Here is a 16,493-nt window from a genome sequence, read left to right on the forward strand (position 1 = left end):
CATTCATGGTATATGATTCTTTTAATGTACTGTTGAATTCAGTTTGCTAATATTTTGGAGAGAATTTTTACGTCTATGTTCATCAGGGATATTGGCCTCTAGCTTTTCTTTTTTGTGGCATCCTTGTCTGGTTTTGGTAACAGGGTAGTGCTGGCCTTGTGAAATGTTTTGGAAGAGTTTCCTCCTCTTTTCTGGATGAATTTGAGGATTGGTATTCTTCCTTGAGCGTTGGTAGAATTCACCAGGGAAACCATATGGTTCTAGACTTTTGTTTTTTGGGTGGTTTTCAAGTACTGTTTCCGTCTTCTTACTAGTAATTGGTCTTTCAGATTTTGTATTTCTCCATGATCCAGTCTTGGTTAATTTACATATTTCTAGGAAGTTATCCATTTCTTCTAGGTTGTTCCGTTTGTTTGCATATGAGTTTTCATAGCATTCTGTTATGATCCTTTGTATTCTGTGATATCAGTCATAACATCTCTTTCATTTGTGATTTTTTTGAGTATTTTTTTCTTGGTCAGTCTAGCTCAATTTTTCAAAGAAACAGTTCTTAGTCTCATCAAGAGATTGATTTTTTTCCTATTGCTATTTTAGTCTATTTCATTTATTTCTTCCCTAAATTTTGTTATTTCCTTACTTCTACTAACTTTGGCCTTCGTTTGTTCTCTTTTTCCCCCTTCTTTAAGGTGTAAACTTAGTTTGTTTCTGGAGGTAGGCATTTATTGCTATCAACTTCACTGTTAGAACTTCCTTGTTAGATGCTTTTGCTGCATCCTGTAAATTTTGTTATGTTACATCTCTATCTTTGTCTCAAGGTATATCCTTATCCTTATTTCTCTTTTGATTTTTTTCTTGATCCACTGGTTGGATGTTGTTTAATCTCTACATACATGTGAATTTTTTAGTGTTCTTTGTATAGTTAATTTCTGGTTTCATACAATTATAGTCGAAAAAGATGCCTGATATTATTTCAGTCTTAAAATCACTAGGACTTTGTTTTGTGGCCTAACATATGATCTATCTTAGAAATGTTCCATGTGCACTTAAGAAAAACATGTTTTGTTTTGTTTTTTTTTTTTAGAAAAACATGTATTTAAAAAAAGAAAAACATATATTTGTTGCTTTTGTATGGAATGTTCTGTAAATATCTATTAAGTCCATCTGGTCTAATACATCGTTTAAGATGAATCATTTTCTTTTTTTTTTTTTTTAAGATTTTATTTATTTATTCACAAGAGACAGAGAGAGAGAGAGGGGCAGAGACACAGGCAGAGGGAGAAGCAGGCTGCATTCAGGGAGCCCAATGTGGGACTCGATCCCGGGTCTCCAGGATTACACCCTGGGCTGAAGGCAGCGCTAAACCGCTGAGCCATCGGGGCTGTCCAGATCAATGTTTCCTTATTGATTTTTCTGTCTAGATGATTTGTTCATTGAACTAATAGAGGCATTAGAGTCCCTATATATAATAAATTATAATAATTATCTAAATACTATTATTGTATTTCTCCTTTTAGGTCTGGTGCTTATATGTTAGGGGCTCCTATGTTGGTTGCATAAATATTTACAAAAGTTAAATCTACTTCTTTGTTTTTCCCTTTCTCATTATATAACATTCTTTTTTGTGTTTTGTGTTTTATTACAAGTCATTGTTTAAAGTATTTTGTCTGATACAAGTGTAGCTACCAGAGTTTTATTTTGGTTTGTATTTGCTTGTAATATCTTTTTCCACTTCTTTTTTTTCTTTTTAAAGACTTTATGTATTTGTTCATGAGAAACACAGAGAGAGAGAGAGAGAGAGAGAGAGAGAGAGAGAGAGAGAGAGAGGCAGAGACACAGGCAGGCTCCATGCAGGGAGCCTGACGTGGGACTTGATCCTGGGTCTCCAGGATCACACCCTGGGCTGAAGGCGGCACTAAACCGCTGGGCCACCTGGGCTGCCCTCTTTTTCCATTTCTTCATTGGGTGTCTCTCTTGCAGGCAGCATATAGATGAGTCTTGTTTTTTTATCCAGCCAGCCATTCTTTTTTTTATTATTATTACAGAATTTAATCTATTTACTTTCAAGGTAATTATTGATATGTATGTGCTTATTGCCATTTTGCTCATTGTTTTGTGGCTGTTTTTGTAGTTCTCCTCTGTTCCTTTAGTCTTTTGTTCACTTGCTTTGTGGTTTGATGACTTCCTTTAGTGGTATGCTTATATTCCTTCCTCTTTATCTTTTGGGTATTTACTGTAGGTTTTTATTTTGTGGTTACCATGATGCTTACCTATAACAACTTATAAGTCTGTTTTAAGTTGCTAACAACTTGTTTGATCCCATTCTAAGTCTCAACATTTTAATTCTGCTCCCCACATTTTATGGTGTTGATTTTACATTTTGCATCTTTTTATCTTGTATTTCCCTTAACTAATTATTGAATCAAAGTTATTTTTATTACATTTGTCTTTTAACCTTCATACTAGCTTTATAAGTAATTCCCTACCTTTACTATCCTATATATTTACCTTTCCAGTTTCACATGTGTTCTTGTTACCAATTAGCTCCCTTATTCGCCTGAAGAAGTCCCTTTGACATCTTTCCTACAACCAGTTTAGTGGTGATGAACTCCTTTAGCTTTCACTTTTCTGGAAAACTCTTTCTCTTTCCATTCTGGAAGATAATCTTGGCAGGTAGAGTATTCTTGGTTGTTTTCTTTTAGCACTTTGAATATATTGTGCTATATCTTCTTGGCCTGTAAAGGTTGTGCTGAAAAATCTGTTGATGGTCTTTGGGGATTCTCTTATGTGTAACAATTTTTTTCTCTTGTTGCTTATAATATTCTCTCCTTGTCTTTAACTTTTGACATTTTAATTGTAATGTGTCTTAGTGTGGGTCTCTTTGGGTTCATATATTTTGGAACTCTCTGGGCCTCCTGAATCTGGTGTATATCTCCTTCCCTACATTTAGGAAGTTTTCAGGCATATTTCTTCAAATAATAATTCTGCCTCTTCCTTTCCTTCTGGAAGCTCTTCTGGAAGAAGCAGCTCTTCTGGAAGCTTGCAGTTCAAATATGAGTCCATTTGATATCCTTTCACTTCTTGAAGCTATTTTTACCTTTTATATCATTATTTTTCTTTTGCTGCTCTGATTGGGTGAATTCCACTGCCTTATCCTTAGGTTGACTGATCCTTAATTTATGTTTCATATCTAGTCTGCTATTGAACCCCCTTATTATATTGTTTAGTTCCATTATTATATTTCTTCAGCTCTATGATTTCTGGTTGGCACTTTGTTATAATTTTTTCCCTGTTGAAGTTCTCACTCCGTTCATCCAGTCTCCTCCCCAGTTTAGTGAGCATTTTATGACCATTACTTTGAACTCTTAATACATTTTCTTAGGTTCCTTAAGGGTTTGTGTGTGTGTGTGTGTGTGTGTGTGTGTGTGGTTTTTTTAAAGATTTTATTTATTCATGAGAGACACATAGAGGCAGAGGGAGAAGCAGGCCCCATGGAGGGAGCCTGATGTGGGACTCGATCTCTGGACCCAGGATCACACCCTAAGCCAAAGGCAAACACTCAACCACTGACTCACTCAGGCGTCGTCCCTCCTTAAGGCTTTTTTATGAGGTTTTAGCTTATCTTTCACTTGGAACATATTCCTGTTTCTTCATTTTGCTTGACCCTCTGTATTGGTTTCTGTACAGTAGATGGAACATCTTTTCTAGTCTTGAAGGAATGACCTTGTAGAGGAGTTGAACCTTTTCATTTGGTCCTTCCCCAGCTCTCAGTCATCCCTCAAAGCTTTGAGTGTGTCAAGCAGCCTGTTTTATTTTTAATAGTTCCCAGTAGTTAAGGATGTGGCAAGAGGTGTCAGTGTCCCATAATGGAGGATCTCTGCATCTACATTCAGGGTGACTGGAACCCAGACCTTTAGGCAGCTGCTTTTAAAAGTATGGAGGTACATACAGTTCTCAGGAGGCACAAGCATAAGCCTCATTGACCACCAGAGCCAGGCAGGTATGGTATGTCCCCCCGGTGGCATTCATAAAAATAGAGGTTCCGGACAAGTATATGACCTCCGTTCTGGGAGATACCAACAAACTGGAGAAAGACCAAGAGCACCAAGATGGCATTTATAGCCTGTGTTCTTTAAGGAAGCACCAGAAGCCACTAAATGTTTGCGAAACCTGAGTCCTGCCCTTAGTCCAAAGCTCCAGGACCAATTGGCCTTTTCACAGGAAACTCAAGGTATGCCTTAGTCTATTGTCTGTGCAGCATCCTGAGGGTGGTAGCCTGCCAAGGGCCATCCCTCTGATGAACACAGTCCCTGGAAAATCCAGGATGCAAGCTCCTTCAGGCACCAGAGCCAAGTGATTAAGGGGTGCCCCTTGAGCATCAGGCACCAGTTGGAAAGCCCCCTTCCAGGAGACACTGGCCCTCTGGAGCATGGCAGAGGGTGAGCGTGAAGATTAGTGCCTGCCCTCAGAGGTCTATGGAAAGGATATCAGTCAACCTCCAGATGATTGTTATCATTAGAAGTCTGCCCCTCAGGTTCTGATGATTAGCTAATAGGCCTCCTGCACAGAAAGACTAAGCTCCTGGGTCAATTGCCTCTTGCTGTGCCCGGGAGGGATGGTAGCTGGTAGCCGTTTAGGCACTCTTTGTGCATTGGTTACAGTCCTTGGGGACTCATGAATGTAAGCTCCATTGGCCACCAGTGTCAGGTGATGTAGAAGTATTCCTTGGCAGCAGTCACAAAAATTGGGGCACCAGGGGAGGGTTATGAACTCCTGTCTAGGTGATTATTATGTTCCCATGTGACTAGAAACCCAAACACCTCTGTTCTCTAGAGACAGGTGTTTAAGAGATGTCCTCTTGGGCAACACCCACAAAAGTCAGGGCACCAGACACATGTAAAGGTTCCCTTCTGGGAAACAGCAAAGGGAGAGTGCTTCATCCCTGGAGTGTTCCAGCAGGCTTCTAGATGTGTAAGTTAATTTAGCTGCCTGCCCTTCAGGTGGAGGCTTTAAGCAGGTTAATGTTCTCCACTTTAAGCTTCTTCTGAGCTGGACCCAGGGGCAAGTCAGTTCCAGTACACAAACCCTTTTTAGAGGCATTTCTCAGATTGCTACAGACTTGTGGGACCCACTAGGGGGACTCATCTCTTATGTTCCTATCTTAAAAGTTAGGGTGCTCAGTGTGGGGTTTGAACCTTTCACTCCTTAGGAAGAAGTTTCAGGTATTTAAGTTCCCTCCAAGTTGTGGTTCACAGCACCAGGGGTGGGGGTTCATGGTTAGATTGTGTCCCAGCCTCTCCTACCCACTTTGATGTGGTTTTTTCTTGTTTGCTGAATGTATAGTAATCACTCAGTTAGCCTTTAGATTTTTTTAAGAGGAAATTGGTTCCATATGTAGCTGTAGGTGCACTCTATTCCTGAGGGTGGAGTTCAGGTTCTTACTACATCATCATCTTGAATCAGACCAAGTTCTCTGTTTCTTACAGATCTTCTGTCTGGCTTTTCTATCCATTATTGAAAGTAAGGTATTGAAGGGGCACCTGGGTGGCCCAAGGCATCCAACTCTTGGTTTGCGCACGAGTCATGATCTTGGGGTTGTGGGAACGAGCCCCACATCAGGACCCACACTCAGCAAGGAGTTGGATTCTCTCCCTCTGCCCCTCCCTCCATTTGCACTCTCTCAAACGTGCACACTCTCTCTCTGAAATAAGTCTTAAAAAAAAAAAAATAGGGACACCCAGGTGACTCAGTGGTTGAACACCTGGCTTCCGCCTGGGGTGTGTGTGATCCTGGAGTCCCAGGATCGAGTCCCGCATGAGGGCTCCCTGCATGGAGCCGCCTTCTGTCTCTGCCTCACTTTGTGTCTCTCATGAATGAATAAATAAAATCTTTTAAAGAAAGAAAGAAAGAAAATAAGGTATTGAAATCTCTGGTTATTTTCGCAGAATTATCTATTTCTCTCTTTAATTCTGTCAATTTTTACCTCATGTAATTTTGGGACTCTGTTAGGTTTGTATGTGTTTTATGATAGTATCTTCTTGCTGAATTGAACCATTTATCAGTGTAGTACTTCTGGGTCTCCTATAATCCTTTTTTACTTTAAGTCTATTTTGTCTCATCATAAAATAGCTACCAGCCCTTTTTTGGTTACTATTTCCATGAAAAAAAATTTTTTTCTTATCCTTTTACATTCAGATGCTTTACGGTTTGGATTTTTTGTTTTTTTTTAAGATTTTTATTTATTTATTCATGAGAGATATTTATTCTTTATCCATGCAGGGAGCCTGCTTCTCCCTCTGCCTGTATCTCTGCCTCTGTGTGTCTCATGAATAAATAAATTTTTTTTTAAATCTTAAAAAAAATAAACTGAATCTCTTGTAGATAGATATAGATGGATCTTTCCTTTTTTTTTTTTCTCCCTTCTTTTTTCCATTCTTCTTACCTCTGCCTTTTAACTGGGGGCTTTAATCTACTTTCATTTGAAGTAATTACTGATAAAGAGTTATTTCTGCGATACAGCTATCTGCTTTCTCTGCCTTATATATGTTACTTAATTTCCTTCATGACAGCTTCTCTTTTTTATATCTAGATTTTTTTTATAATGAGCCTTTTTGATTCCCCTCTTTTCTTTTTTCTTTTTCTTTTCTTTTCTTTTTTTTTTTTTTTTTTTTTTTTTTTATGATAGAGAGAGAGAGGCAGAGACACAGGCAGAGGGAGAAGCAGGCTCCATGCACTGGGAGCCCAATGTGGGATTCGATCCCGGGTCTCCAGGATTGCGCCCTGGGCCAAAGGCAGGCGCCAAACCGCTGTGCCACCCAGGGATCCCAATTCCCCTCTTTTCTGTATATTTTTAGTTATTTTCTTAGAGATTCCAAATAATACTTGTAACAACCTAGACTGAATAAAAGCAGCTTAGTTTCAAGAGTTACACTTTTTCCTTTACATCTCTACTCCTTTCCCTTTAGTATTGTAATTGTGATAGAAATTATATCTTTTTACATTATTTCCATTTACATAGATGTAATTATTACTCTATGTATTTAAAGGCAAATACATTGAGTAATAATTACACTGAAAGTACAATAATGCTGGCTTTTATATTTACTTAGGTGGTTATCTTTACTATTTGCTAATGTTCTTTATTTCTTTTTATGGTTTTAGTTACAGTCTAGTCTTGTCCTTGTATTTCAGCCTGAAGGACTCCATTTAATGGTTCTTTTAAAACATGGTTCTTTTAAAAATGAACTCCACTAACCTAGTGCTGAATTTCCCCTTCACAATGGTCTTTTAAAACATTTACATAGAATATAGGCAAAGAGGTATGCATACATTATCATCAAATGATTTATCCTCTGTTGATGCAGTAAAGCAGTAAGTCCCATGGGTGCCTGAGATTCATCCTGGAAACTTAATATAAACAGGCCCTACCTAGACCTACATAGTTTGCAGAGTCAAAATGGAAAGACTTTGCTGCCTGCTGGTTTTCTCACCATTGCTGGGCAATGATGATACATGTCGAATCATCTAAATGTCTATTGAATACCTATAGAATGAATCTTTATGTGCCTCATGAAACTGTCAGACTTTCTTGTATCAAGCTATTTTTTTATTTTTAATATTTTATGGTTTAGTTTATATTTTCTCTTATTTTGTTATATGCAGACAACAGACCTTCCTAATAAGATATTTAATCCATTTTAAGCAAAGCACCTCCGTTTAGCCTCTTTTTATAGGCAAGTATGTTTATCATTTAGGTGCCTATGGTTCATGCTTGAAGTTTTAATGACAAAGAATGAAAACAATAGCCATGCATTTATGAAGAAGATGGCAGAGAACATCAAGTTAACAAAAGATGCCCAGTCTCCAGATGAATCCAAGATGAATGAAGTAAGATATGTATTAGGCCAGTGTGTATTAAGATAATTACAGGAAAAAATATTACAATCCTTGTCCCACTTGTTCTTCCCATTACATAATAAATTAGATTACAGAATGTTTGTAAAAATATATATTTATGGTCAGTTTGATTGTATTTTATTATAATTGAATTCTATTATTTGAGGAATGTTTATTACCTGGAAAAGGACTTTAAAACTTCTACAGAGCAAGAAGATAAAAACTAATAAAATTTACTACTCTGCTGTCTTATGAACTTTTAGTAAGTTACACAGAGAAGTAAATACTCCTTTTTGTATGTTTCCCTTGGTTTAGTTTGGTTTGGTTTATTTGTTTTTAGCGCATACTTGGCATTCATGTTAATTAGGTAAAGGGTTTTTTGTTGTTGCTTACCAGGAGGCTGCACATAAAGAAGAAATGTAAACATAAATGTGAAATGTTCAAGGAATACCCACATAACCTTTTGATTTCATTTTATGCATCCGGTAGAATTGGTACTTGTGGTTACTTTGTGCTACTGAAAGTTATATAAGATCTTTCTTTCTTTCTTCCCTAGAAACTTTATACAGTATGTGATGTGGCTCTGTGTGTTATAAATAGTAAAAGTGCTTTGTGCAATGCAGATTCACCAAAGGATCCAGTCCTTCCAATGAAATTTTTTACACAACCTGAAAAGGTAATTTTTTTTCTTCATCGTTCTACCACCACACTAAACTGATTTAAATTTCACTTACCATCAACCTGAGTGGCAGATAGTGGATTGTCTTGACTACGGAGTAAGAAATACCTCCTTGTATTTGTATCAAGGAATGGGAGATTGTCTCCCTGAACAAATGTCATTCTCAGGCAGCCCAGGTGGCTCAGCGGTTTAGCACCGCCTTCAGCCCAGGGCCTGATCCTGGAGATCCAGGATCAAGTCCCAAGTCGGGCTCCCTGTATGGAGCCTGCCTCTCTCTGCCTGGTCTCTGCCTCTCTCTCTCCCTCTCTCTCTCTCTCTCTCTCTGTGTCTCTCATGAACAAATAAATAAAATCTTTAAAAAAAAAAATGTCATCTCACCTTATAGAGTAGAATGCAAATCAAAGTTGATGTTCTTATGTAACTATTCCTTCTCAATATTTCTAGTATGTAAGAGGAGTTTTTTGATTTCTTAAATTATTTTAATCTCACATTATTTATTTATTAAAAAGATTGTATTCATTTATTTGACAGCACAAACAGGGAGAGCTGCAGGCAGAGGGAGAGGGAGAAACAGAATCCCTATTGAGCAGGGAGCCTCATGCAGGGCTCAATCCCAGGACCCTGGGATCATGACCTGAGCTGAAGGCAGACACTTAACCGACAGAGAGCTACCCAGGAACCTGTTAATCTCACTTTATTAAAACAGTGTATTTTATCAGGCAAGAAATAAATGTTTGGTACAGTGTAAATATATATAAAATATATAATATGTATGAAATAATGTTAGAATTAACATTGGTCTTACCAAATGATACCAAATGATAACCCTGTATTTTTTTTTAAGAGTTTATTTATTTATTCATAGAGACACACAGAGAGAGAGAGGCACAGAGACATACACAGGCAGAGGGAGAAGCAGGCTCCACCCAGGGAGCCTGACATGGGACTCGATCCCAGGTCTCCAGGATCAGGCCCTAGGCTGAAGGTGGCGCTAAACCACTGAGCCACCTGGGCTGCCCCAATAAACCTGTATTCTAATCAACTGCTTCTAACTTGAGAGACTTTAGACAGGTTAACTCTTCCAAGCCTCAGTTTCTATCTCTCTAAAATGCAAGTGATAATATAATACCTATGAACAATTACTAATATTATGTCTATAATTTTATGTTTATAATAGTTTGTCATTTAGTAAGTATTCAGTATATGGTAGTAATAGTTAATACATCATATATTTGTTCTGCTATCAGCAAATTAAGTTTTCCACGGAAGTTTACCTACCAGCTAACTAAAAGCTCTTTGTTTTTCCAACTAATCAGAATTTAAAAACTTTTTTTAGGGGTGCCTGCTCCCCTTGCTTGTGAATATTCTCTCTCTCTCTCTCTCTCTCTGTCAAATAAATAAAATCCTTTTTAAAAAATTTTTGTATTTATTTCTGGCTTTAAGGAAGTATTTGGAAGTTTAACCTTCCTGTGCTTTGTTTAAAAAACAGAATCCTAATTTTTTTTTAAGTAGGCTCCACACCCAAATGGGGCTTGAACTCGGGACCCTGAGATCAAGAGTCACAGGCTCTACCAAGTGAGCCAGCCAAGCACCCCCAGAATAAAAACATGTTTTTAATTGGGGAAAAAAAAATTTTTTTTAAGATTTTATTAATTTTTTTAAAGATTTTATTTATTTATTCACAAGAACACCCACAGAGAGACAGAGACACAGGCAGAGGGAGAAGCAGGCTCCATGCAGGGAGCCTGATGTGGGACTCGATCCCGGGACTCCAGGACCACACCATGGGCCAAAGGCAGGCCTTCTTAAGAACTACTTTTTTCTGTTTTCAGTGAATGCCTTTCTTCATTTCCTTTTTTGATATGTTGCTTTTAATCTGATATAAATTTAGGGACGCCTGGGTGGCTCCGTGGTTGAGCATCTGCCTTCGACTCAGAGCGTGATCCCACGATCCGTGATCAAGTGCCGCATCAGGCTCCTTGCAGGGAACCTACTTCTCCCTCTGCCTGTGTCTATACTGCTCTCTCTCGTGTCTCTTATGAATGAATAAATAAAATCTTAAAAAGAAAGATATAAATTTAAACTCTAGGAAACTAAGTATTTAAGATAATGAGCCTAGTGAGGCCATAATATATCTCAATGAATAAAGTACCCAGGCTTTGTGACATTTATTTTAGGTTCATAAAAGTGTTTGTCCCCCACCCCCACCCCCCAAAAAAGATACAGCTGTGCCTGGAACACATGCCAAAACTGTGATTTCTTTCTTCCTTTCTTTTCTTTTTTCTTTTCTTTCCTTTTCTTTTCTTTTCTTTTTCTTTTCTTTCTTTTCTTTTCTTTTCTTTCTTTCTTTCTTTAATAAGAGAAAAGAACAAAACTATTTTTTTAAGTGAGATTACTGAAATTAATAAACTTATTGGTCATAGTGAATCACTTATGTGACACTGTCATGATTTATCTGTGTGCTATTACCCGGATATTTAACAGAAATTTCAAAGAATTCTTAAGTTTCATATAGATGAAACTTTTAAGAAAGTACCATCAGTGTCCACATTAACTCTATTAACGTAAACATCACTGCTGCCAAAGAACATTATAATTCACTTAATTATATTTTGGCAGTGTATTTACCTATATGATTTGGACAGTCTGCTTATGGTTCTAAGAAATATAATATTTTTAATTAAAGTTACAATTTTTCAATGGGAATAATTTGCTTGAGATCCAGTGTGGAGTTATTTTAGTGAATATTGAGTGCCTAATATATGCACTGTACCATTTTGGATGCTTTGGGATTCCAAATGAAGTAGATTTTATACAGTAGAGAAAGTAGTTCAGTGAATAACCTGGAGACTGACTGCCCTGAACTATATGAAAAAAATAGGAATGTGTTTTATTTAAAATGTGATTTAAGGTCACCTGGGTGGCTCAGTCAGTTGGTTGTCTGCCTTTGGCCCCAGTCATGATCCTTGGGTCCTGGGATCAAGCCCCAAGTTGGGCTGTCTCCTCAGCAGGGAGCCTTTTCTCCTCCCTTTCCCTCTGTGGTGTCTCTCAAATAAACAAATAAAATCTTTAAAAAGTAAATAAATAAAATGTGATTAACTTAAATCACTTAATTGAGTTCTGGTATTTGCCAAGTCTTATGTGCCATTGAGTTAAAGCTACACTTAATAATATGGTTCATTAAATATGCTTTATATGAGGAATTAATATATTATGCTAGCTCAAATATAATTGTTATTGTAAGCACAGTGCCTGAAAAGTCTCACTTAGACAGTAAAAAAATACACGTGTTCACTTGATTTTTTTTTTCTTTTTTTTTTTTTCTTGGACAGGATTTCTGTAATGACAAGAGTTATATTTCAGAAGAGACCAGAGTACTTCTGTTAACAGGAAAGGTATTATGTACTAGATTATTTGGAAATCTTTATCTCATGTGTATATTACTTCTCTTCTTAGAAATAACCTTTAAATGTCCCATGGATTTTATAGTTCCTGATTCTTAGGGATGTGTTGTGGATTGTAGCATCTAAAGCATTGTTCTCTCAGGCTTTTTTCTGCCATAAATGACTCTTGAATAAGACCATGTGTTCTTATCAGTACTAGTAAGCTTCAAAGTACTCAGAATCCACAAAGCAGATTTTCTCAAAAAATGGTATAATAAGTTTAGATATTTAAGATTAAAAAAAGAAATGATTTTAAAGTATTAATGAGTTAGATAATTTGTATTCTATAACACTTAAAAGAGCAAAAGTAATTTTTGATAAAAAATGTGTCTATTACTACATACATTTAATAGTTTATTTGTAAGACATTTTATTATATCTTATTTGTTACGTATTTCAGTGTGTTTCACAGGCACTTTTTATTTTGATTGAGCAATAAGGAATAATTAAATACTGCCTAGTTGTTTTTAAATAGAAGTTATGCCTATGACTTGTAATTGTATTTAGACCAACTTGATTTTTCAGAATTCTAATTTCTAATAAATTTAGAATTTAACTTCCCAGCGTAATAGCAGTTCCTTGGCTTAGGCTAAACAGTATCTTTTACATGTATCTAATTTTATATGAATTCCTTACAGTAAGGTATAAAATAACATGCATATGTGTAATTTTTAGCCAAAACCTGCTGGAGTACTAGGTGCAGTAAACAAGCCTTTATCAGCAACAGGAAGAAAACCATATGTAAGAAGCACTGGAGCTGAGACTGGAAGCAATATTAATGTAAATTCAGAGCTGAACCCTTCAACCGGAAATCGATCAAGGCAATTTTTTTCTCCACTTGTTTTTGTTACTATCACTCATTACTTGGTTCATCTTTTATTTTTTACCTAAAGCACTAGATCACAAAAATAGAATTTAGGAAACATTTTTGTAAAATATAAAAGCAATGAGTTTAAATATAAATAATGATGGAAATTCAGAGTGCACAATTACATTTTGAACCCATTTAACGTTGCAAATATATAAAAAAGTTAAATGAAACAGATGTAAGAATTTCTAATATAATTAATTTACACGGAAATGTTTATGTAAGAAAAGTTAACACTTGGGATCCCTGGGTGGCGCAGCGGTTTGGCGCCTGCCTTTGGCCCAGGGCGCGATCCTGGAGACCCGGGATCGAATCCCACGTCGGGCTTCCGGTGCATGGAGCCTGCTTCTCTCTCTGCCTGTGTCTCTGCCTCTCTCTCTCTCTCTCTCTGTGACTATCATAAATAAATAAAAATTAAAAAAAAAAAAAAGTTAACACTTAGGAAACAACACATTAGTTTTTTTTGTTTTTTGTTTTTTTTTTTCACATTAGTTCTTTTAAAGAAATAGAATTTATAGGGCAACCCGGGTGGCTCAGCGGTTTAGCGCCGCCTTCAGCCCAGAGTATGATGCTGGAGACCCGGGATCGAGTCCCACATCAGGCTCCCTGCATGGATGGAGCCTGCTTCTCTGTCTCTGTGTCTCTCATGAATAAATAAATTAAATCTTAAAAAAAAAAAAAAAGAAATTTATGTATTTTTTAAGTTTTATTTCAATCAAATTAGTATAACATGAGTTAAGATAACATTGTTGTAGCATTTCTACTTACAAGAATATTCCATGTGTATTTTAACAAGTCTTTACCATGGTAGCCACTGCATAAAAATTTCCACCTGACCCTACTCTTATCAACATTAAAAATTGAAGCTTTTAAAGATTTTTTTCTTACTCATGAATTTTTAAGTATAAATTCAGTTGGTGGTGGGTTTTTTTTTGTTTTTTGTTTTTAATTTTTATTTATTTATGATAGTCACACAGAGAGAGGGAGAGAGAGAGGCAGATACACAGGCAGAGGGAGAAACAGGCTCCATGCACCGGGAGCCCGACGTGGGATTCAATCCAGGGTCTCCCAAGATCACGCCCTGGGCCAAAGGCAGGCACCAAACCGCTGCGCCACCCAGGGATCCCCAGTTGGTGTTGTTTTAAACACATTCTTAGCAATAGAACCCCAATATATAAGATAAATTAACATGGAGCATATGTGGTTTACAGAAATAGTAGGTCTCAAACAGCTGCCCCCTCCCTTGCAGAGCATTAAGAACACAGACTGGAGGGGCTTCTTGGTTGGCTCAGTTAGTGAAGCACTCTTGATCTCTGGGGTTTGAGTCCAAGCCCCATTGTTGGGCACAGAGATTACTTAAAAATAAAATCTTAAAAAAAAAAAAACACACAGACTGGAAACAACTATACTATACACTCAATTTATCATTGTATTTTTAGTTTGTTTTAGAGTTTCCTACCCCCAAGAGAAAGTCTTAAAAATGATTGTATGATTTTGTTTCTTGACAGCTAATCTTATCAGATGGTTTTAGGCAGTCATTTGTGCCTTATATTAGTAAGGCTAAAGGGAATCAATAACACGGTATAATTTAGCAATGATCTATAACCACAGAAGATCTGAATCTTGCTAATGTTGCTTCACTTGGCTGGACTTCTAAACTAGCCTGAGCTTCTGTTTGTTTCCTTATTGGTATAGTGAAAGGATAGGCTTTCTGTCCATTTGGTGAAATAATGAAGCTTTGGTTTATTTTTCTTCAACAGGGAACAAAGTTCAGAGGCAGTAGAAACTGGAGTTAGTGAAAATGAAGAGAACCCTGTGAGAATTATTTCTGTCACACCTGTAAAAAATATTGACCCAGTAAAGAATAAGGTAAAATTTTAAAAATGGATTTCTCCCAAAGTTTCATGGTAGATGTAAGAAGCCCACAGTTGACAAGTTGATAAATACTACATATTCTGTATTTGCATGTACCACCTCTCACTATACTTTGTGCTTCCACTCTCTAACAAATGATTATTTGTATATCACTACTCATTTCAAGAGGTTAGCTGGTCACTCACACCCCTTAACAGTTTCCCTTCTTCCACACTATTACTCCCAAAACTTGAAAGACTAGGAATTGAGAGTTTTTGAGATCTTTCAAAGTTTATTGACTCCACTAAGGGATGTGAACAGTTTGATTTCTATTATATTTTTAATTTAAAAGTTAAATTTATGAGTTAAGCTTTTAAAATATATTTGAGTTTTTGTTTAATAGCCACATTCTTTATTGTTGACCTTATAATTATGGCATCTAATTTCTTAATTTTGTGGCAGGAGAGAAAGATTGGTAGGAGAATTACAGACCTGAGTCTGAATCCCAGCTCTGCCACTCGTTGGCTGTTTACTTAGGCAGGTTGCTTGACTTCTCTAAGCTTCTGTTTAACTATAGAATGAAACTGGTAACTTATCTTAGTAGGGACGGTATGGAAATACTATTGTTCTTTTTCCACAGATTCATATTCTTGATATGCTTGTGTTTTTATTGCCCACCATATATTTATAATATTCATCAAATGTTTTAGGAATCACCCTCGGGTACATAAACACAGGACTGTACAGTTACTCCACAATAACTCAGCTCTGCAAACTTATTATCTGAATTCAAACTGAATAGATGAGGATATATTTTTAGATCAGTCTCTCACTATTCAACCTCTTGCTGCTTGTTATCTGAACTTCAGTATGTCAGTAGATTCAGCTAACAGGGAGCCTCTCACTACCAAACTCTGGAATTCAGAAACCAATAGACTTGACTATTGTGGGATTCTATTATAGAATTAAACAGTCTTGGGGATCCCTGGGTGGCTCAGCAGTTTAGCACCTGCCTTCGGCCCAGGGCGTGATCCTGGAGTCCCGGGATTGAGTCCCACATTTGGGCTCCCTGCATGGAGCCTGCTTCTCCTTCTGCGTTTGTCTCTGCTTCTCTCTCTCTCTCTCTCTCTGTCTCTCATGAATAAATAAAATCTTTTTTAAAATATGGTAAAAATCAAAATTACCCAGCAAACTAGATGTGGGTGTTTACAATCAGGACATTCTTAGGGCACCTGGCTGGCCCAGTCAGTTAAGGGTCTGACTCTTGATTTCGGCTCGGGTCATGATCTCGGGGTTGTGAGGTCAAGCCTCACATTGGCTTCTGGGCTGGGTGTGGAGCCTGTTTAAGCTCTCTCTCCCCACTCTTCCACTGCCTTTCCCCTCTCTCTCTCAAAAAAAAAAAAAAAAAAAAATATTGGGGGCAGCCCCGGTGGCCCAGCGGTTTGGCGCCACCTTCGGCCTGGGCTGTGATCCTGGAGACCCAGGATCGAGTCCCACTTCAGGCTCCCTGCATGGAGCCTGCTTCTCTCCCTCTGCCTCTGTCTCTGCCTCTCTCTGTCTGTCATGAATAAATAAATAAAATCTTTAAAAAAAAAAATTGGGACATTCTCTCCTGTTATTTACACTGTGAGAGAAATCAAATTGTAATATGAAGGATGAGTAAGGGAAAAAGAAACAAAACGTATCCCATGGATTCAGGCAAGCAGTGTTGCCAGTGTTGTCCTTAAGGAATCTTCTTTTTCTTCCTACCCGTAGC

The 16,493-nt window shown here is 37.3% G+C and overlaps 1 protein-coding gene across 3 annotated transcripts in view; it reads left to right on the top strand.

Annotated features, from left to right (window-relative positions):
* PDS5A (PDS5 cohesin associated factor A) overlaps nucleotides 1-16,493 on the top strand; it is a 150,882-nt gene that overhangs the window by 120,525 nt on the left and 13,864 nt on the right. For all 3 annotated transcript variants that reach the window (XM_049108667.1, XM_049108666.1, XM_035714458.2), the window contains exons 27-31: nucleotides 7,752-7,884; nucleotides 8,450-8,569; nucleotides 11,905-11,967; nucleotides 12,691-12,836; nucleotides 14,644-14,752. In XM_049108667.1, coding sequence (XP_048964624.1) covers nucleotides 7,752-7,884; nucleotides 8,450-8,569; nucleotides 11,905-11,967; nucleotides 12,691-12,836; nucleotides 14,644-14,752 — 571 coding nt within the window. The remainder of the gene's footprint in view (nucleotides 1-7,751; nucleotides 7,885-8,449; nucleotides 8,570-11,904; nucleotides 11,968-12,690; nucleotides 12,837-14,643; nucleotides 14,753-16,493) is intronic.

The sequence above is a fragment of the Canis lupus genome, chromosome 3 (genome assembly GCF_003254725.2).
Source record: "Canis lupus dingo isolate Sandy chromosome 3, ASM325472v2, whole genome shotgun sequence".
NCBI classification, from domain to species: Eukaryota; Metazoa; Chordata; class Mammalia; order Carnivora; family Canidae; genus Canis; species Canis lupus.